The 23,945-nt window shown below is 40.7% G+C and overlaps 1 protein-coding gene across 1 annotated transcript; it reads right to left on the reverse strand.

Annotated features, from left to right (window-relative positions):
* Positions 1-536: 536 nt before the first annotated feature.
* Positions 537-3,823, reverse strand: LOC145450875 (uncharacterized). Its single transcript, XM_080329375.1, has 6 exons — positions 3,683-3,823; positions 2,726-2,864; positions 2,023-2,172; positions 1,532-1,682; positions 840-939; positions 537-721 (listed from the first exon to the last, which is right to left on the reverse strand). The coding sequence occupies exons 4-6, from the start codon at positions 1,680-1,682 to the stop codon at positions 568-570; spliced, it is 405 nt and encodes a 134-aa protein (XP_080185501.1). The 5' UTR covers positions 2,023-2,172; positions 2,726-2,864; positions 3,683-3,823; the 3' UTR covers positions 537-567.
* Positions 3,824-23,945: the final 20,122 nt, after the last annotated feature.

Below are 23,945 nucleotides of genomic sequence, written 5' to 3' on the forward strand. Positions count from 1 at the left end.
AAGTTAAAATGTGCGTTGAACCGGATTGAACTCAAGACTAAACAGTGAACACAATGACTCGAACTCGACCCTCTAGCCCAGTGGTTCTCAACCTTTTTTTAGACACGCCCCAATGATAGTGAAAAATTTCGCGCCCCCCTATCGTTATATCACAAAATACAACCGGTATGCTAGCAACCCCAACAGATTGTTTGATGGCATGGAGGGTTATGACTGTTGATGAGAGTATTAAAAAATATGAAATTCGGTCTATATATAGAGAAACATGGTAAATCGCGCAGAGCACGAAAAATTTTTTCAGTTGACCGCTTCTTCACGCCCCCCAGGTTGAGAACCACTACTCTAGTCACTAACTTGGACTTGACTCGGTGGTGAATTGAGAATGACTCGACTCAATACTTAAAAAGTGAGGATTACTTGCGACTCGGAAACTTGTTACAACCCTGCATTTCAGGCTGCATCAGACTTCATGAGTCAATGCATCTCATTGTTCCGCAACCGCTTCTCCATCAACATCCAAATATCGACACCCACAGTAGCACTAACTGGGATTTTCGACCCAGGAACTCATATCAACAAGATCGTAGGACTAGCAAACGACACAGAATTGATCTGCTTGAAAAGCGACGAAAACTTGTTCCTGTTCGAGACGGCGTCCTCGAGTAAAGCCGGATCTGGCGATTGACTTCTTTTCAAGAGCAGCGACTTCTTATGATGCAATCTGGTAAAATGTAGAAAGCTTAACAATAAACATTGCAGATAGGCCCTACACATTAACGTAAGATTTTGATGAAATGGCTAAATCCGACTGAATGATATTGAATTATTGCGTCGCTCACCTTGCTAAATAATACGCTGCGTCTTTCCTTTTGTGTAGATCTTGTAATTTCTCAAATTCCCAATTTAGCTTCTCAATTACGGCGATGGCCTCATCGATATCTGAACGATAGAAAGCAAAGTTGTACAATTCCAAAATATACAGCTCTTCTAAATTAGATTAGAATTCTAGCAACTGAGTATTTTTCCGAATCAGATGATCATTCGAGATTTCATGCCGTGACGTCATATTTAATGATACGATTGTTGATATATAATGTTCTTTTCGATTCAATACCATTTGCTGACGATTAACCCTGACGAGTGTCAGCCGAAAATATTCAGGTTCATTTCAATATGAATTTATCATTCAATTGTAAATTGGAGTTCAGTACCTCCAAAAAGCTCTTTAGATGGGAATTAGAATGTATGAATTGCCATAAACTTGGAAATTGAACAAAAATGAAGTCCAGTTCTTATAAGCTTGCAAACAGAAACTGCCTGCAGACCAAGCCTGGCTCAATAAAGTTCTCCTGTAACATTTTCAGGAAAACAAGGAATTAGGTTATTAGAATTAACATTACAACGTAGAAACTTTTGACACATTAGATTACCAGCATTTCACTCTCATTAATTTAGTACGCAAGATTTACCCGAGTGCTTCAAAAAATTTAGAAGTACTTTGTTACTGACCGCCTCGGTGTACAGTACAGACCTGACACAGTTGGGTGGCTGTTTGCAAACAACGTGCACTTGGCTTCCACCATCTTCATGCAACATTTGTCCATCGCAGTTCCGTGTGTTAGACATTCGTAAAAGCACGATTGCAAGGTTCGTTTGGCGTTATTGAAACAGCTGGAATACATCTGTTTGCGACAGGGAGAGAGCATCAGCAAGGACGATCAACATATTTGAAATTCAACGTTTTGGCTTAGCTTCCTAACGCCCTAGTAATAGTGTATCCGAGTGGAACCTATCACAGTTCGAAAACTACAAAATTTTCAACTCCTCAGATTAGATTGAATATAGCTTCACAGTTATTTTTTCCGCATTAGAGTAGCATTAGAATTACTGAGTTCACAGAAACTTGGAAATTGAATTAAAAAAACAAGCTTAGTTCACATCATATCAGAGTTGTATTGAGACAGCAGTCACATATATAAAAAATTAAGACGAAATGTATCCCAAAGAAAAACCTAAGCTCACCTGTAACTGCGCAACCAGCAGTTTTGACTTGACCAAAAATTTATGAAGGTAATGTTTTCCGGCCGTTGATAGCGCTTTCAGTAAATAGTGCGTCGCGGCGGCATTGTCGCTGCTCTAGTTGAACAGAATGCAGCCCAAATACATGAAAATCTGCAATGTTTTCATTTTTTTCAACACAAATTTGTTAAAGGGAAATTGCACTCTAAAACTGATGTGGTCTCAGATTGAAGGGCAAAACGAAAAAATAAATTTTGGCCGCAGCCGTTTTTTTCAGAACGCCACCGTATTGGAGCTGCAATTTATTGAAATTTCAATAGCAACTTTACGCTCCAGCAGTCACGCAGAGATCGGACCTCATATCGTTTCCATATTTTTAGAAAATGACTCGAGTCAAGTCGAGTCATCAGAAAATGGTGACTCGAATCATTACAACCCTGGTTGAGCATTACATGAACTCGGCACCGGTACTGAACAGCAAACACAGTGACTTCGACCTCCGCTCCGTGGCTTTGACTTGACGGTGAAATGAACACGTCTCGACTTGACTCGAGTCAAAGATATAAAAGTAAGATTGACTTGTGACTCGGAACCTTGCGACTTGGTTACCTTACAACCCCGTCTTCATGCCATCGGGATCTCTGCAAGCGAGTGTCTATATATGGCTGATAATTATTGAGAAATCGCATTTATTATTCTTAAATACCTGGCAACGAAGTTCTGCGGAACATTGACGCAAGTCGTGATTGTCATTCGGCTTATCGGCAATATCGGTCTGCAGTAATTTTTGAAGAATATCGTGCGCTTTCACCTGATCCCCGCTAAAATACAATCTCTCAGCCTTCCTATAAAAACAATCGAACACCGTGTTACAAGCGCAAGACATTGGAAGGCAGTCAAAGTCGCCAGCATTGGCAAGTAGAGGCAACGTAAATATTTGTAGGTAATTATAGAGAATAGTTTCTGTTTTCTAAGCCAAGAACACTTGATTTTTTACTTACTTGGCACTCGCTCTTACTGGAGTGGAAATTTACATCACTACTTCTACTTGAGTACGACGATAACTACTTTGAACACGTCTGTAACCACTTCAGTAAGTCGGACTCGAGTCACGATTTTTTGGTGACTCGACTCGAGTCATTGTTTCAAATTCGTAAAATGACTCGACCCTGGACAATTTTTGCTGTACCTCGACTTGTTCTCGAGTCATTGTGCATGACCTGAACCAAGTCATAGGACTCAAGACTAGGACGGCCAAGACAGACATTTCATTGTAACTTCGAAGAATAGTAAAGTCACCACATGATTAGTATTTCGTCTATCAGTCCAGATACTTTGAAAATAAACCTTATATTGTTACGACTCAGGAAAACTACGAGTCGTTCTATATTACTCCAGGAGAGTTGAAAAAAGTGGGTTGAACCGGATTGAACTCGGACTTAACTCGATGAATTGAAAAATGACTCGACTTGACTCGAGTCAAAACTATAAAAGTGAGATTAGCTTGTGACTTTGAACCTTGCGACTTGTTTACAACCCTGCTGAACACCAATAACGTACATCAAAATCAACAACGACACCACGAAACTAATTGAAGCGAGTTGAGAATTCTGAGAATTACAAAATTATTTATCATACAATCAACCAAACTTGACCGACTCACCGAAATACCGCTTCCGACTCGTCAAAAGCGACCAAATCAATCTCGGCTTGGGAGGCTTCCGAATATTTGCAGCTCCTCAAAGCCATGACGTGTTTCAGCCGAAATTCCGTGACCTGCCACAACTGTCGCAAAACACGCGTCCATAATACAAGGAAAAGTGTTATCAATATATAATGCATCGTTAAAATTGGGCGTTGGCAAATTCAAAATTCAAACATGTGCCTTTCAAGAGACCACAAAGCATAGAATACCGGTTCTACATCACACTAAAGATAAATTGGTATTTTTTCGACCATACCTATTTCATTGCACTCTGTGTCAATGCTGCGTCTCAATTACGACTTCACAGGAATGTCATTTATACTAACATTCATAGTTGTGTACCACAATCTCGTATGCTGCGATGCGACCAAGCGATGTTTCAAAGCTTCCACAGTGAAAAATGCTATCAAACCTATAACTTGGCTGATATATAACTCTCAGTGGGAAGGAAAGTATAATTTCAGTACTCGTAAAATCAGTGGCGGCTCGTCCTATAGGGCAACTGGGGCATTGCCCCACCTAAAATTCTGTTCAATAACAATTTAACCATTTATAGACGCACAGCGCTCAATATATATCGAGATCACAGCGAAACCCGCGTTCTTCTTGTGCTTTCGCTTGCAAATGCCCATACATAGCGAAGTCTCCGCGAAAATCGAATTCTCTTCTGTGTTTTCGCTTTGTGAATGCCTAGCCGGGGCTTGCCCCGGTAGCGCTCATAACAAGCTTTCACTATCTATTCTCTCAAAGCTGCGCACAATAAAGAAACGTTGCTTTACTCTCTCCTATTCGTAAAATGGCCGAGCAACCGGGGCAAATATGCTTGCTCGCCCCTAAGGTGTGATGTAACAATCGTATCTATATCTGAACTCGGATACCGTGATATGCGTTGAGTCGACCGTTGCTGGTACAGGTCGATTTTGATGGTGTTTCACACCATGATAATTCTTGAAACTTGGTATGTCATGTCGTGATGGTGGTATTTAACACTGTCCTAAGTTTCAGGGTTTCTACTCAAAGTTTAGGGTAGTAATTCCGTTTCCAAAGTCGAGTGTGTGCTGATCGGTCATGTATCGCAAACATATTTCACGCAAAGCCGGTATTGGTCTCCATTGATTTTAACGATGCTCCTTAGCTAGATCCGTCATGAACTTTTACATGGTATGTCTCGATTTTAGTATCGAACGCTGTGCCAAGTCTCAAGGTTGACACTCAATGATTAGGGCAGCAATTTCGTTATTAAGTTCGAGTATGCGGATTTCACGCAAAAGCCGGTGTATCTGTGTTCCATACTGAGATAGGTGATGAGATGATGATATCATGAAACAGTTTACTAACATCCTCGGTTTGCATTCAAATATTTAGTTTTATTTTATATTCTCCAATGTCAATTTCACCGTGGAATGGTGGCCTTCGGGCCATTTGCTCACAATTACAACCCCTGTCAAGCGCGATAGCTGTTTCGTTTTCGATGGCGGCTAACAGCTGATCGCTTGATCAGCCGATTCCTCAGTAAATATTACGCAAAATTCGGCGTTGATCTGTTCGTATTAATTTTGACAGTGTACCATACCGAAAACGGTCATGAGGCTATACTTCTCGATGATTTCATGTAACAGTGTACCAAGTTTTCGGCTTTCATCCACGTATTTATTCGGTAATATATTTTCCGAAGGCGATTTTGCAGCAGACATATAGACACTATAGACCGTAAGCCGTATGTGTCGTGTGACAGTCTCCAGCCTCAAGGCCAGAATCTCCCAAGCTGTACCGGGACCGAATTTCCGAGGCTGCTATCCGTAGTTCTTCAGAATGATGTATTGGATTCAATATGACATTTCCTTGTCCAATCTATGAGATAACAATTGCGTATGTGTCCGAACTCGTTGACCTTTCCAGTTAGGCATACGCAATCTCTCGATTTATAGTCATTTCCATTTCTGCAGATAAGTAGTCAGGTCAAGTGCGAACATGAATCGTGTTGAATCTTTGCTCCGTACGCCGTTTAGCCAGCTGCCTTTAGAGCAAAAATTAGAGGTAAAGCGACTAGGTCCGTATCAGCCTAGAAATTGCCCATTGATCCAATCGTACGCCGGAGGAAAGCGCACTCGTGCCTTTTCTTCAGCGCATTTCGATAAAAATGAATGGCTTACTTATGGCGAGGATAAAAACGCCTTGTTTTGCTTTTACTGTCTTTTATTGGAAGCATGGAACGATTAAAACACCACAAGGTGTCATGCGAATGCTCTTTGTAGGTAGTTGGTCCGTGTATTTTTGGTATAGTCTTACTCGGCGCTTGCGTAATCTCTACCACGAAATCATAACGCATGCTACTAAGGATAACCTGATGATTGATTCGTGGCATGGGAACGATTCTTAGTTCGCGTACATTTTGTAAAATAATCATTTGAATAAAAAACAATGAATAAAACATTTGTTACCGCACTTCAAGTCACGCCACCGGCAAACCTCTCGCGGCACCTACGTTAAAAATCATTGTTTACGGGAAATTCATGTGGCCATCATGAACGTTGAAAAACGCTACTGTGACGTCATATTGATAACAAGTCGCTTGCGGCCCTTGCCCCACCACCCGATATTGTCACGAGCCGCCACTGCTTGTGTTCATGCTAACAAAGACTTTTGTGTCAACTCACTGGAGTTGAAGGTAGTGACAAGTGCAAGTTTCGGTTAAGTCTTTCGTTGCTTTATTTACAGCTTAATCATTTATTTGAGCATAAAACTCACTAATAAATGCATAATTGTACACAGGTACACACACGATTTCAGATTGGTATTTCTTCACTGACATATAATTTTTCCCTGCCAGATGGAATACGTCTTCTGGAGTTCAGATTCTCAAGACAGGAACATTCGGTGTCAGTCATTTAGGCACCCATGGACAATTAAACCTATATGTATTTTGAAGGCTATATGTAACGAAGTTTTCGGTGTTAATTTGCTCTGAATACTCATTAAGGATATGTCCTATCACCACATCATCTACTGCGAAGCCATTTTTCTCCAGCGCCCCCTGAGCGTTTCCGCCCGCCTTCAAAATCGCCAGCGCCCCCTGGGGGGGCGCTGGGGGCAAGGTTAAGAACCACTGCTCTAAACAATATATACTGTAGTCTGAGTATATAATAGTATTTGTGGTGGGTGCGACGTGCCAACACCATTGTGTCAGTGAAAAGTGACAAGGCACGGTACTTTGAATTTTTGTTCTGGCGCAAATGCATCCTGTATTTGACTTATTTGAAGTCTGACATGTGACCAACGACAAATGGACAAACATGGCACCACCAAATACGTTTGGCTCTCCGCTCTCAAGTCACCGCCAGATTGTATTTGCAATGACCTTTGATGGATCAAAATTTGTCAAAGAAAGCTAATTACGTCTTGTGCTCCGGGCTCATGACAATTTACCATTCTGATTTATAAGACCACGGACCATCATGTTTCTTGATTAGCAAAATTCGTCTTAAAAACAAGACCAGAAAAACTGTCTCAAAAAGCACAATGTGTCTTATAAGACCCGTTTATTGGTCTCGGTTTTAAGACCGAATCATCGTGACCATAGGCGCCGACTTACGAGGTTACGAGGTGGCGCAGCCACAGTGGCGCAGTCAGTATGGCAACCAGTGGCATTCTATGACCCCCGTGACATATAGTTGGTTACATGCTGGGTGTTGTTTGTTCTCTTTATCGATGTTATTATCGCCGATTGGACATTTCTATTCCAGGGGTTCTTAACCAGGGTCAGTAGACCCCATCCGGGTACGAAGCACCAGATCAGGGTGTGCGAGATGAATTGAGGAATGAGGCCTATATGCTGTGGAATATGTTCTTGGCCAATTTAATTCAACTGGAAAATAGTCTTCGCGCTACTCGCGATTAAATGTGAATACGCTTTCTGATTTTAATATAGGCACCATCAGAAATTGCGCTGAAAATGGACAGGGGCTACGAGAAATCTCATTAGAAGTACAAGGAGTACGATTGCTAAAAAGATTAAGAAGCAATGCTATTACTATGGCCCAATAATGATTATATTTAAGTTGTTATTGATATGTTCCAATAATAATCGGAGGCTAAATCTAACGCTGATTTAATTTGAAGTTGGCAATGACAATAACAATAGCCTATATACTTATGACGACTTTATCAAAACCAGGATTAGGCTACACCGCTCAAATGTCTGATATCAGATCAATCTTCATTAGATTTTAAAAAATTCTACATAAAATTGTGGCACGTCAAAGGTCCACTAGTTACAATATTATAACGCGACAGTTTTACGATGTCATGATGCAAACTCATTAATTAAAAAATTATGCCCGCACAAAAACAATTTTATTCAAATATTTGAAACTGTGATTTTTTTCGTGTCAAGCGTGAATAATGCAATCCTAAATTAAATTTCCACGATGTTTGTGGAATGCATGTCTGCAAGGTCCCGTCAAATAAGGCCTATACTTGAAAATTATACATTGAAAATCCCTATTATTGATGCTGCGGCCCGCGGCGTCATCAAAAACTGGAAAATGGCCCGCGAGCACATTTGAGTTTGAGACCTCTGCATCAGACCTTTTCGTCGCAAGCCATATATTGTCTTCCAATATCTCTTCTGAAATTAGTTCTAGGAAGTAAAACAAATGTAATCGTGAGTAATCGTGATTACTTTTGAAATGTAATCGTAATCGTAATCGACTACTTCCTGATTTTCTGTAATCGTAATCGCGGGATTCACAAGTAATCGTAATCGCAATCGATTACATTCGTGAAGTAATCACCCCATGTCTGGTCATCACATCATTCAGGTTCAGTACATTGTGGGCGTACCGAAGCGTTTTGCACTGCAACATTTAGTATTGTCATTTCAACATATAGGCTATTGTATCCACTGTTTATACTACATGCAATTGTTATTGTAGTTATGATGTACTGAATGTGGGCCCCACATATTGACCATAGCCTATTGACCATAGCATTTTCAACATCTTCAAAAACGTAAGATATTGCGACATGCTCCTGTTCATTCATTCAGTCATTCAAGGTTGAGTACATCAATAATTATTGTAACACTTTCATATGATATTGATGATGGATAAGCTGCATAGTATATGTAGATACTTACCATATGTCATATATATAGTGGGCATATTGTTGAGATAGCATTTTTCAATGAATCCATATGAAACGTTGCAGTGCAATCTTCAATTACCTTGGCTGAAAAAAATTTCACGTCAGGAAGTAAGTTTGCAATTACCGAGTTGACTAGACCTGGTTGGTACCACTGTATATATATGAGCTCAGACATGCGTTATACCAAAGATACCACTGGTATTAGCAGTGATGTGCGACGAGGCTCACGGCTGGTGAGGCACTGACCCAGACCCCCCCCCCCATACATGTAGAGCCTCTGATAAAGATACACAAAGATGTTAATAACAGCAGCAAGAGAAAGCAATAAGGCGAGAGAGTTTTCTCTGCACCCTGTTAGCCAATTCTACAGTAGCCCACATATTTCAATTTTTGTTCCTTCAGTGAAATATCCGTTTATTCAATACAGATTGTTCAATGAAAAGGATGAAAGGAAAAAATAGAAAATAATGTATTTAGGGTCCTAATTTTGGTTTTATATTCTAGATTGTCTGTTGCTCATCCAATCTCTTTTTTTACACATTGAAATGGACACTGTATCGGGAAACTAAATATGTCACCTCTCACTAACATCAAACTTAAATGGTCGAAGAAATCATTTGTACGGTAAAATGTCGGGGTTGTTCGATTCCTGATTGAGGATGCAGATTTGCTTGGAATAAGATTCACAAATATATAAAGCCTACAAGGTTAGCTGATTGAGTTGGCGACCTGATTCTATCACATTAGTCATCTTCACAGCAGGCTATCTAGGATGCTCCTCACCATATGACCAGGGTAAGCAGTGCCTTACAAAAGCCAAGAAATGGGCCATGCTGCAGGAGGGCGGATATGGAATCATGTTTTCCATGCACTACCTAAAGAAATGACGAGACTAGAATATAGAGTTCGCGTCAAGAAACCGGGTCAAGCAAGTGCAAGTGAAGATATTCTGCCAGCAATTTCGCAACGGGTTAGGAAGCAGAGACTCGCAGCTGCGCCTGCACCACAGAAATTCATTTATTCAACTGGCGTGGAATGGGGATAGTTGGAATTTTTGTTTAGCTGTAGTTCCATTACAGAGGCTTTCTGAATAAAATAGTTATGGTACGGCCAAAAAAATTGTCCCGATTTTTCTTTAATTTGAGACTAGATCGTATTTAGAGTGCATTTCCCCTTTAAGCACCGAGGTGAGAAGGATCAAAATATCTGAAATTTAATTTATTTTTGTGTGAAATACTGGTTTAACGTCTGAGTAACTTAATTTACCAATAGGCTATATATCGTAAAAGTACAATCAGAATATTTTGGGGGTATGAAGAATGGTCTGACCTGGGTAATTTCCTGCCAAACAAGCAAATTTATTTTCAGATGAGCACCAAGGTTAATGGATGGCTAAAAAACTTGACACATTGATTCTTCTGTCACTATCATGAAGAAATCAATTTTTTTTCTTCTCAAATTCAACCTTATGACTGAGTTACACTCCTCACAAAATCATGCTATTTGCATGTCACGCTTCAGTGATTTTCATTAAATCTGCAGTGAAACGTCAATATATTTTGCTACGATAGTTCAATAACGCTAAAATTTGGTGGAAATCTCCGCAAGAGCCTGGCTAATATATAAATTGAGCTGAATGAACCGCTTGTAGTCTATATCTTGTTACTGAGGCTTGTGAGTAGTAGCTTCTCATTTTCCGACAGCCTAAATGAAATGTGGTATATATCTGAAAATGGGGAAAAAAATTTAAGGTCATTTTCATGAATTCGTGGTTTCCAATGTGCATTCTACTTTGCTACAAAAAATGAACAATTAATTTCCACGTTATTTGGTGGAAATTTGTCCATTTCTGATTACTGTGAATTTTTGGCATTTCCAATTATGATGTCATAAACCAAACACGCTTAACAAAAGGAATTCGCATAAAATGGTTGTATAGGCATACTGTGAATGAATAAATGTAATTCAATCCCAATTTCACATGCCAATTGATCTGGATTTTACAGTTTCTCTACATCAGGGGTCGGCAACCTTTTGCTAGTCACGGGCCAAATTCCGAGTGTACAACTTTTTGGCAGGCTGGAATTTTTCTTAATACTATATTTAACGCTAACGTCGGTATAGTACCCTACATTGATGCAATCTCAATCATACAAATCACAAAAAGGGCAAAACACATGTATTTACACTTCAACAACGCAGGATAAATGTGACACTTGGCTCAGCTTGCTTTGTGAAAGGTTTTCAACTTCTGGTAACAAATTAGATGAAGCAAGAATCATACGATATTCTAAATGTGCGTTGGAATACGTGATCTTAGCTTGCTCTTCGTGAATTTCATTGTTGAAAACTATTGTTCACATGCGTACGCGCTACCAAAAGTCGATGCCATTTCTTTTGCATTGTTGGTCAAGCTGGGATAAAGACCCATTTCAATAACGGACTCGTTGTCAAAGTCGTGCAGCGATATGCTCTTTGTATGAAATTTGTCATTCAATTCAACTGCATCGCATTTCCAAAGGGCCCATTTGAAATTTTCAGGCAATGCTATTGACGTTCACATTAAACGGAGTACTGAGCAATAGTCAGAATTTATTTTGTACAGAACGAATGTCGTAAAAGCGGGTGACAATTCAGTAATTAAATTTCCTATCACTGTTACAAATGTATAGTGCTGGTACTAGGTTTACTCTCCTCCAGTATAGGAAAGTGAGCATAATTTTCTTTTTACTAATTCCCAGACTCGCAGTTCTGTTTCGAATGCGCCTCAACATCTCATGTATTCAGTTATTTCCCCATGAAGCTGCAAATTCAATTTGTTTAGATGTGACGTTTAATGTACTACGAGAGCAAGATTAGATACCCATTTCGATGACAAGATTATGAGTCGGCGATGTTTGTATTTTCAAGGAAAGTTGCTAATTCGCATCTCAGTTCATACACTCGTGCAAGCATAGCGAACATGGCAGATATACAGGACATCGCCATATTGATTCTCTGCTTCTAGTAATATATGGGGTAGGCTATCTGTCAGTGATAAGTTTGTGAGACCAAAATCAGCTTTCGCCACTGTGTCCAAAACACTATTCAGGTTTGTTGTCTTGGCGTACAATATCCTCTGGTGAATTAAACTGCAGCTGACTAACCTATGCGGAGGCTAGTTATCCATAATGAAACGGAAAGTTTGAGATTTTGTCATTGCGTTTTTGAAGCAGAGGAACGGCACCTTTATTGGCGCACCCTATCAGAGTGGCAAACCCTTAAAAAAGTATGGTATACCTTTGATTGCGCGATACACCCGCTTAATAAGCACTGGTCTAGTCTACTCTACAGATATTCTCTATCTCCTACTTTTACTACGAGATAGGCTACTAGTCAATTGCCTTCGCACCAGTTTTATGGCGTAACAATAGACTAATACGACGTAGGATACTTATATCGCAGCAATGCCGCATTCTTTCCAAGCAGTGCTGCACTGCAGATTGGAACTCATTACGAAACGGCGGGCCGTATTCTTGTGGTAACTAATTACTTGGTCGCGGGCCGGACGATTTCGCTTGGCGGGCCGGATCCGGCCCGCGGGCCATAGGTTGCCGACCCTTGCTCTACATCATAAACTACAAAACCAAAAAAATACTGAATTTTAGAAAATGTTCTCGCAGTATACTTATGCAATGTGCAACAGTTTTTCATACAAAAGCATCTCCATATTTTTTTAATATTGTCTTCATGTACTTTGTACTGCCTGCCACTAGTAGTTGAATGCATGTCAATGCAAAGAAGTACTGTACTGGTATGTGAGAAAATGGGACATAACAGATATCTTCTCTTGCTGGCCAATGAAATGAACCTGTTGGACCATGAGGATCCAGGAATTTGATTTTGGCGTCACAATGCTATTCATTTACATTCAACACCATTCCAATCCACCATTTCCTATCATATAAGCACACTTAGCGGTTCCTTTATCAACCCGGTTTTTGCGTTAAAATGTAATTTGTGGCGAATTTCTTCCAATACTGCAATTTTCAAGCTGAGACATCACCTTTCTAACTATGACATTCAAAATGAGTTATTTACCTGTTGAAATTAAACAATAAAGTCACTCACTCACTAAAATTGGACTAGTTACTTAGCCACAACTATATTGTAATTCCCAGGGCCAGTTTTCCATTCAGCCACCTTTAACAATGGATGCATCTCAATGAACAATGGCTTAAAAGTTTGAATTCTATTGTTATTGTAATCCAATCATTCATTTGAAGTTTTTTAATGGTCTAGTCGGAAATTAATGGATTGAATCAATATTAAATGAAAGACAATATATTCAAGATCACTACTTCAGAATTTTGGTTTCTAAATTTTTTTTATGTGATAACATACTCTGAAATGTTTGGGCCCTCAATTTTAGAATTCGTGGAGACAGGTAGTGTCATGTCCCCAAATTTCAGCCACATTAACAGCTTTTTACCTTCAAAATTATGACATTGAAAAAATAATTGACAATGTTCAATGAAGCGTGATAAGGAAAATGTTCGAACTTTTAAGCCTCAAAACTTGGTACTTTTTTAAATTAAAAAAAAAAAAAAAATTTGGATTTGGCATATCTAAAGCTATATCAACCAGTGTGCCAAATTTCATATAAATTCTCAAACCTTGGTGCAAACCCCTCGGCACTTGGTGAATTCGGCCGCACAGACTAGGCACTTCGTGAATTCGGCTATTGACAAACTCAGCCCTCGGAAAATTTTGTAATAAAGTGTATTAACAGCTATTAATATGAATTATTAAACTAACAATAGTAGGCTATTATCAAGTGATTCGTCAATCTTGTAAGGAGGTCGGGGTATCCGTAGATCACGCAGTCACGGGTCGAGGGAGGGGGATATTAGGGTTGGATATTAGGTTTGGGTGGGGAATATCAGGATTGGAGGTGGGTTAGGGTCAAAGATGGGGCTAGGGTATCCAAATATTAGAATTTGGAGAGGGTCTAATAAAGTTGGATGTGAGGATATTAGGTTTGGGGGTGGCTTAGGGTGTCCCGATAACAGGGTTGAAGGATCCCAAGATTACGAGATCTACCGCGAGCCACGACACGTTTAAATTTCCTTTTCGATAATGTTCATTCATATTAAATGCATTTCTAATGCGAAGGTGTTCTAGTGCCAATTCCTCCAAGGGCCGAGTTCAACAAGTGATTACAGTCGCGTTATTTCCCGCGGTTACGCAATCAGTGATCTAACTGACTGCGTGATCTACGCATGCCCTGACCTCCGTACAACATTGACAACCACTCAAAGTGCAGAGTTCACCGGCAAACATTCCAGTAACCAATCATGGTGACCGGTACCGCTACGAGATCTACCATGGCATGTGATTCTTCCTTATCTGAGAATCATAATTCATATTCAATGCATTTTTAATATAAAATTTCCCGAGGGCCGAATTCACCGAGGGCCAAGTTCTCCAAGGGCCAAATTCACCAAGGGCCGAGTTCACTGGTAATCGTTGATTTGGCAAGAAATTACCCACCTGACAAAGGGCTTCGAGCAGCAGAAAAGGTTGGCAACAACTGGTGTAATAGAACCCGAGTCTGAAATACACAATATCAATAAAGTATGGAATAGGTGTCCTGTGCTCACACTATGTTTTATTTTTATCAATTTCTTTAATTAAATTACTTCAACTTGGAGAATCAACCCTGCTCACCTGATATATTAGGCAAAATGTACCGAGATATCAGTAGGGCAATATGCTTACTCTATGAGGCTACACTACAACACGTACAAGGCACTGTGTTAGAGCGACAAGACAGCTAAGGAAAACTAGCATGATGCCTACCATTGGCTACCATTACCAACACAACACCTCAATCACTCAATCAGAACATGTACGGTACATATACAAGAGATAGTGAACGATAAATTCATTATCCGGGGAGGGGGGGTCACTATACACAACCAACTTGCAACAGTATAGTTTACGCAATGAGCACATGAAATATCATGGACGAAAGAACCAATGAAGAACTGTGTACCTTGGCTTTCTTTGTTACATTCGTCAACCTCGGCCGTCTGACCTGAGAGTGTGAGCCATCTTTAACAGAGCTGGCCACGAACCACAATGGCACGCGTAATATTTCAGACCACCATCGATTCTGTGATCGTCACATTCGCAAATTGCTACCTGCTCTTTCAGCTCAGTAACGTTGGTGGCCTTTGCTATGGTCCTGCCGTCCTGGCACTATATACAAACAAAATACCAACTGTCTCGAGACTGGAGTAACAACTTCACCGCACTTCTGGTTGCGAAACCAGCGTACCCGAGTCCGGATCTTGACAATTTTGTGGGTTGTGGCGTTTTGAATTCATGAATATTCTTAATAAACTGAACCGAACTGAAGCGACGACTCGACTGTTCCCTTATGCAGTGTCGCCACTTGCCAACTCTGGTGGAGTCTGGATGGACTAAAATCGCTAAAACTGGTGGCAAAATCGCTAGATGTCGCTAAATCTTGAAAAAATCGGTAAATCTGCATTCATTCCTAAAGTCCAAACCAAACATTCTTGCATAGCCTTTAGAAGGGCTATGATTCTTGTCAGCTATATTTTACTCATCTGTGTCAAATGCCACTTATATTTCTAGTTCCTAATACGCAAGAGTCAACTCAAAGCAGGGCAAAACGTGCGGCGCACACAATGTGAGATGCGATACACAGCAGAGATGAGCGGATTTGGAATTTATATGTCCTAATCCAATTCAAATCCGAACCTTCAAATCCAAATCCAAATCTTATTTCATAACTTTTTCATATTCAAGTTCATGTCCAATCCTAATCCGATTCCAACTGGAAATTCAGAAAAAATACTAATTTATGCAATGGAGGAATTCGAAAATTTTCTTTCACAACCAACGATTCACTTGATTCAAGATAACTTAGCAACCATAAGTACATTAATAACTGATCTGAATAAAGTTTGTCGCCATTCGCCACACGACATTTCAATCTCCCAGAAAATAGGTAAATCCAATCCAAATCCGTTCTGAAAAAAATGTCTAATCCAAATCCAATCCAAATCCGACAAAATTTCACAAATCCTGTTTTTTCAAAACCTAATCCTAATTCATGCTCATCAGACACAAAGTGATGTAATGATCAAATAGGATGCCGAGACGGCCGTCACGGTGTCTTAATCTGGCTTCCAACTCGGCCCAGTTATGAAGCGAAACTGCCTCCTGATTAAATTTTGAAAATACAACAAGAATAAACATAAATTAGGTTACTAACCATTTTGCAAATGTGGAGGTTTCGCGGACCCCAGTTGAGAACCACTGCTGTGCTAGAGAGAGAGAGATGATAATATTCTTTTTCGCCTGCACCATCGAGATGCTTTGACGACGGAGTTGCGATGCGGTCCCATAGGTCATCTAGTCTGCGCCCCTGTTTTTTTCTCCTCCATGCTATCCGTGATTGCTGAGCGCCTAGCAGGATAGCTGCGGTCTTTGGTATGACCCGGCCGGGATCGAACCCACGACTCGAGAAGCCGGACGCATAACCATTACACTATCTCGCACGGCTCGGGTGTGTCGCGAACTAATTTTCCATTTCAGAGGGTACCGCGAGGTCAAAAAGGTTTAGAACCACTGGACTAGGGATTGAGAACTCCGCACGTGATCACATGCTTGCGGGCAAATCTCTCGAAAACTTACTGACCTCTCATCATACGCCATTATCAATTTGAAAATGCAATATGTCATTCAGACGTCGCGCTTAATCTGATGCTGCATTCTGCCTTCCTACAGCATGAAATTATAGAATGTAAACATGTTTACATTCTATAATGAAATAAACGAAATCTTTCCTTGCAGTATCAGGTGAAGGACGACTCATCTGCGCACCAGAAGGTGACGTCGAGGATTTTCGGCCGCGTTCAGAGGCTGCTCGTGCTCAAGTGGGAACTCGTGCAAGTATGTTATTATGAATTTTAAGGAAATTTTGGTCTCGACTCATTTCTCTCGAATGAATAACGAATCAGAGGATAAGAAGTGAATCAGAAGGGATTATATACTGTTTATATTTGGCATTTTGTTCTTGCGGGCAAAGCATTTCGAAATAACGATGGTACCTGTTTTAGTATTTCCTGATTTTCGCGAGGCGATATCGCGTTGAGATAGAGTAGCCTACAATCCATTCTCATTCATATATGAGAGTGCATTCCATTCTCTTCAGACGATCACGATCTCCTTACTTTTTCGCACACCGATGAGGGGCACTTGGTGCAGGCCCCAGAAGGAGATTCTGGTAACGTTGAAGAATATGAACTACGTCAAGCCGAGGATGCTCCTTTTCGTAAAGCATTTTGATGTCGAACTTTGCCCGAGTTTTGTTGCCGCACGAAGTTACGGACGACTGTTTAGGAATCATCACGCATTCATTAACTGTTATGGCGAATTCACTTTCAAATGAGCACATTTATCCACAAGAAATTTCCGATGAAAAGCATATTTTGGACAACATATTGAAAAGTGTTCGACGGTTTCGGAGTAACGGCAGTAACTACAACAAGGAGATTCAAATATTCCAATTTTTCAACAACACACGGGTCATTACTTTCGTTCGACTCCTGTTTTACACAAGTTTTACTTCAAATTTGCACAACGGCTTTTCGCCAGCGCAATTGAGCATGGGGCGCAGATTGAAGACAAAGGTGACTTGTCATCCTAACGAGCTACGACCACAGACTGTTGATGCCGAATATCTTCGAAAAAGGGTGACAGAGTATAGACAGAAAATGGGTGCGAGTTACAATAAATGACATCGTGTGGTTGAGAATGATAGATTCGGAATGGGAGACCATCATGTATAGCCTACATTCCTGATTGCGAAAAGATGGGTATCATCAAGGAGATGCATGAAAATCCTAGAGCGATCATCGTTGAAACGAACAATGGACTAATGAGGCGAAACACTTACGGAAGTAACACCCTCCGGAGGTACCAAAACCATCTTTGCCGCATCAGAATAAACCGGTTGAATTATTGTCTTATAGCGCCGAAGCAACCAGGAAACCATCAAGAAGCCACGGTTTGAACCTACAATGGAGAATCCCGCGAGACGATCTTCGGGAATTAAAAGGCCGCCTCAACGATTTATAGAGCAATATTGATCATACACAGGTTTCAAGATCTGGGGCAGAATAATCCCCTAACCTGTTGTACACCTTGGCGAGTAGTCTACCGCCCTGTTGACTCTGTCTGTTATGTTTAAATGCCCTGCTCTTGCTAACCTTGCAATTGCAAGGGTAGTGTCACCTTGTATATATTGATATTGCTGTTGTATTGTCGATACCTTATCACTTGTATATTATGTTAGTAGTAAAAAGGGAGGTGTGGTGTTATGATATGCATGATTGAGTCCGGCGATGGGTTCCTGTCAGACAAGCATGTGGTCTTCCGAAGGAATACACTTCGGATTCGGCTTGTAAAGGTGTTTGTCTAAGTAGTCAGTCCTACAGCTAGAAGCTCGATGATAACGCTATATTGACTAAATAAAAAACAAGAAAAAGGTCCTCGCTTCCGATCGAACCATGAATTTCCTATTTAGTGTCATTTATGCCCATTTTTACTCGCATCTATCCATTATCTTTGCTGTAAAGGATGACGAATTGCCAAAAAGTAGGACGTATGGTGACTTTAGTTATATGCCACCTTGTTCCGTCGCTTGTCCTTTTATATTGCCTTCTTTCACTTTCCATTCAGTTGAATAGTATATTCATATTGAAATGAGCCCGAATATTTTCGGCTGACACTCGCCAGGGGTAATCGTCAGCAGCTAGTGGAGAATTGGAAAGAACATTGTTTATCAACAATCTTAGGCTATCACAAAATATGACGTCACCCCCATGAAATTTCGAATAAGAGAGCGTTCAATGTAGTATTTTTAGAGATGGTACACGAACTCCTTTGCTTTCACAGCCTTGGCTGGTGTATTTTGATCAAAGTCGATTCCAAGGCACACAAATGAAAGTGTGAACGGCCACTCCCAAGAGTCCCAACGACGCGAAATCTGTCGTCTCGATAATTTTTCGCACAAACGGGATTATCCAGTGTGCATGACTCATTCGTTACATCGCCTAGGCCCATATGGGTGTCGATTTCAAAGACTAGAACCTCAAGTCGTTTCAACATTGATCCAGGGCCGTAACTGCCACACCCCAAACCCCCCTATTGGGGGAGGGGGCCCGAGCTCGAAGGGGACCCAAAATTATTTCGTGAATTAGCATAAATTACAGAGTATTTTTTGAAAATGTATGCAACTTTTTGAAAAATTTTTCGCGCTATGCGCGATTTCAAGTTGCCAAGTATCTTGATTTGGGGGTACTCTTCCCCAAGAAAAAAGACGCAAGATTTATAGAAATGAGCATATCGACGTTGGCCATTACCGGGCCACGATGCACCAAGACATATGAAGTTTTAGGCCATGTAACATGCGACTCCAAGAAGTGTGCCAGAACGATCGACAGCGTGAAAACCTTGGCCGAAAAGGACTGCCCTTATGTTTACCGTTAACTTCGTTATATATACAAAATACATATACAGGTTTAATTAGGCGCCTAAATGACTGGCGCCGAATGTTCCTGTCTTGGCAATCTGAACCTCACAAGACAAATACCATCCCGCAGGGAAAAATTATATGCCAATGAAGAAATACCAATTTGAAATTGTGTGCATCTTTTAGTTTGGTAGCCTAGAGAGAGAGAGAGAGAGAGATATGATATTCTTTTTCGCCTGCACCATCGAGATGCTTTGACGACGGAGTTGCGATACGGCCCCATGAGGTCATCTATAGTCTGCGCCCCCGTTTTTTTCTCCTCCATGCTATCCTTGATTGCTGAGCGCCTAGCAGGATAGCTGCGGATACCATTTTTCGAGTCTTTGGTATGACCCGGCCGGGGATCGAACTCACGACCTACCGTTCGAGAAGCCGGACGCATAACCATTACACTATCTCGCTCTACGTTTGGGCGATTCTATATTTTTGATATAGCAGACAGGAGGTCACGAAATAACATCATGTTACGGAGTCATACCAACGGGTCCTACAGTTTCACCTCACTCAGCTCTACCGGTAAATCTGCAGAGCAGAGAGGAAAAGAAATTGATTGCAATATATATGCAAAATTTGCGCGCCTAGCGCTGGCTCACTATACAGTACGACTAAATACTGTGAGAGCTCAGGCTCCATCTCTCTCCTATCTGTTAGGGATGGCCAACCTTTTCGGTTAAAGGGCCAATCATCGCGCGGGCCACTAGCCGCGCGAAGCGCGAAAATTTTTCAAAGTTTATAGGTCAATATTATTGTTTCTTGAGTATATATTGCTGGTCTGCTGTATATTGCTGGGCTCAGTTTGCAAGAACTGGACTATTCGATACCTGGACATATCGATATCGAAAGTTTCGGCCAACATGCGTTTATGCGTCAATCATTTTATGCCTATGTTTCACCGTCGACGGTCTTTTTGCGGGCGCAAACGCAAGGTCGCATGTTGGACGACACTTTCTCTCGTAATTGCGATTATAATTAGCCTTAATATCGTACATCAGGCGTTCTTTCATTTTCAGGAGGGGTAAAAATATTAAAAGCAAGAAATCGAGTGACAACATATTGCGGAAAGCGTGATTTCTTTTTTACTTTAGACAAATCTACCGCAGAAGATCCATCAAAATTTGACTGGCTCATGGATCTGCCAATGCGTTGAAACTGACATGTTAGGCGTCACATCCCCAGTGCTGCGGCCGGACTAATCAAATTTTTGGTTGGCCATGGCCCATGCAAGTTCACAATCTGGCAATCCATTTTTGGTAATATTACCAATTTCTAAAATTACTTCGCGGGCCACTCAAAACCTTCTCGCGGGCCACGGGTTGGCCGGCCCTGAGTTATGGTATAATGCTATATCACGTGACTTATCGCTGGTATATGACCTAGCGCATATCGTATAATTGACTCAGATTAGTCTTTTCAAGACTCATGTACGCTGTACTTACTATTTAAACTATCCAAATTACTATCCACCTGTACAATATATCTGGAAAAGGCAATTGTTGTCGTCTCTATTGAACTGCCAGTCAAGAGCTGCACAGAACACAGGACGTTCGTGTCAGCTACTGCGGAAGTGCCAGTTAAGTATAAACTGTAAGCTGATATCCGTAGACAACGGACTTGCCGTATACCAGGGGTCGGCAACCTTTTGTTAGTCGCGGGCCAAACTTCGGGTGTACAACCTTTTGGCGGGCCGGATTTTTTCTTGGTACTATATTTTACGCTCACTTCGGTATATTATCCTACATTGCTGCAATATCAATCATACCAATCCGAAGACACATGTATTTACACTTCAACGACACAGAATAATTGTGACAATTGACGCAGCTTGCTTTGTGAAAGGTTTTCAACTTCTAGTAACAAGTCAGATGAAACAAGAATCAGGCCCTATTCAAAATGGACGTCCGAAATACGTGATCATAGCTTGCTCTTCGTGAATTTCATTGTTCAAAACTATTGTTCACATGCGTACGTGCTTCCAAAAATCGATGCAATTTCTTTTGCATTGCTGGTCAAGCTGGGATAAAGACCAATTTCAAGAACGTACTCTTTGTCAAAGTCATGCAGCGATATGCTCTTTGTATGAAATTTGTCATTCAATTCAACTGCATCGCATTTCAGAAAGGCCCATTTGACATTTTCAGGCAATGGTATTGGCGTCCACATTAAACAGAGTACTGAATAGTCAGAATTCATTTTGTAGAGAAGGAATGTCGGAAAGCGGGTGAATATTCAGTAGTTAAATTTCGTATCACCAGGCCGTGTTATTTTTGGCATAAGCCAAAACTGCCAAAAATAACTTATTTTTGGCATTTTTCGATTTTTATTTTTGGCAGTTTTGGCATCGTCCTCTAAATAGATAGTTTCAGCCTCGAATTAGTCACAAAAACGCTATATTTGGGCTAGTTTGTCAAAAGACACCACAAAATGTGCAGCATCTACGTATAATCAGTGCCAACAAACAATAAGAGATGAAAAAACCTAACGATTTCATTGGTTAATTATATCAAACCAAACCACAAAATGTGCAGTATCCATCGGAATCGGTGCCAATAAACAAAAAAAGAAATGAAAGCCTAACAAACACGCTTAACAGCTGATTGTCACAGCTGTTGAATAGACTTAAATCGTTTGCACTGTTGCAGTGCTTCCAAACTCAGGTCAGCTAAGTTTCTCCTAAATTCATTCCTCGCCCAGCGAAGCTGGGAAATATCGGCTTCAACTGTAGCTGCTGAGGGGAAGAATGTTGCCAGTCATCCACAAAAGGTTTTCAGAGCTTCAAAATCTTTGGAGGGCCGAACCGGCTTCCATGCATCATGAAAAGAGATCACTTCGCCAGTGCCATCGATCTCATCGCGGAAATAATTTTCTTCCTGATCCTTTTCCAGGAGTTTCCTGTGTTGTGTTTCAACACATTCTATTTAGTAGCCCGACTATCATTTCTCCTTCAGGCTACCGATATATTTCCGGAGGACATTTTTTCACTTCAGGTGGCTTTAATATTACCAACTCGCATGGAAGAGGCCTTGGAAGGTTAGCTTGTTTAAGAACATTGACGTAACAAGACTGCCTGGCAAAGCGAGACTATGCAGCTCAGAAATAGCCAGACAGTTTGTTGCATCACAATTTTCAACTCGATCACAATGCAAAAATCGTTCTTGATTTTGGTAGTTCCAGTTTCACGAGCAGAATATAATTTATATTTTAATAATCAGTACTGCGGCAGCTTCTCATTGATACCCATTTTATCAAATTTAGCGCTCGACAAGCCGGTCAAAAATGGTCATAAAATTGCCTTTGGACAAATGGAAAGTATGACGTAAACCAAATGCAGTCAGCCGTTCAATCTCCCTGTGCCCACAACATTTAGGACACCATGGTTTCACCCCTAATGGGTGGGCTGGACCCAGATTAAGAAACCTGCCTTTCACAAACGATCTTCTCGCTTGTAACGCAGTCCTGGTAACACAACACCATGAACGAAATACACTATTTGGCAGGCTGTGTTATTTTTGGCATATGCCAAAAATTGCTTATTTTTGGCATTTTCAAATTTTTATTTTCGGCAGTTTTGGCATCTGACTCCTGAAATGCCAAAAATAACACGGCCTGCGTATCACAGTTACAAATGTAATGTTGGTACTAGGTTCTCTCCTCCAGTATAGGAAAGTGAGCATAATTGTCTTTGTACTGTTGACATTTCCAGAGTCACAGATTTGTTTTGAATGCGCCTCAACGTCTCGTGTATGTAGTTGTTTTCCCCCTGAAGTTGCAAGTTCAATTTGTTCAGATGTGACGTTAAATGTACCAGGAAAGCAAGATGAGATACCCATTTTTGATTACAAGATTACGAGTCGGCGATATTTGTATTTTCGAGGAAAGTTGCTATTTCATTTCCCAGTTCATACACTCGTGTAAGCATAGCTGCTCGACTCAATGAGCGAACATGACAGATATAGGCCTACATGACATCGCCATATTGATTCTCTGCTTCTAGTAATATCTGGCGTAACTGATTCAGTTGATGAGACAAAAATCATATTAACAGTTTTCCCCATTGTGACCAAAACACTATTCAGGTTTTTTGTCTTGGCACACAATGCCTTCTGGAAAATCAAACCATAGACAGGCTAACTAACATACGGAGGCTAGTTATCTATAATTGAATAGTTTGAGATTCCGTCATTGCGTCTGAGATGCTCCAAGCGTTTTTGAAGCAAAGGAAGAACACCTTTATTGTCTCACCCCGTTAGAGTGATTAGCCCTTTAAAAAAGCATGGAACACCTTCGGTTGCGAGATACACCCGATTGATAAGCATAAGCACTGATCCAGTCTAGTCTATCTCCATTCTCCATCTCCTACTTCAACCACCTTCGTTTTATGGCGTAACAATAGACTAATACGATGTAGGCTACTATTATATCATAGCAATGCCGCATTTTTTCATGCAGCGCTGCACTGCAGATAGA

This window comes from Botryllus schlosseri, chromosome 11 (genome assembly GCF_051294905.1).
Source record: "Botryllus schlosseri isolate E-star chromosome 11, Bs_hap1, whole genome shotgun sequence".
Classification (NCBI taxonomy): domain Eukaryota; kingdom Metazoa; phylum Chordata; class Ascidiacea; order Stolidobranchia; family Styelidae; genus Botryllus; species Botryllus schlosseri.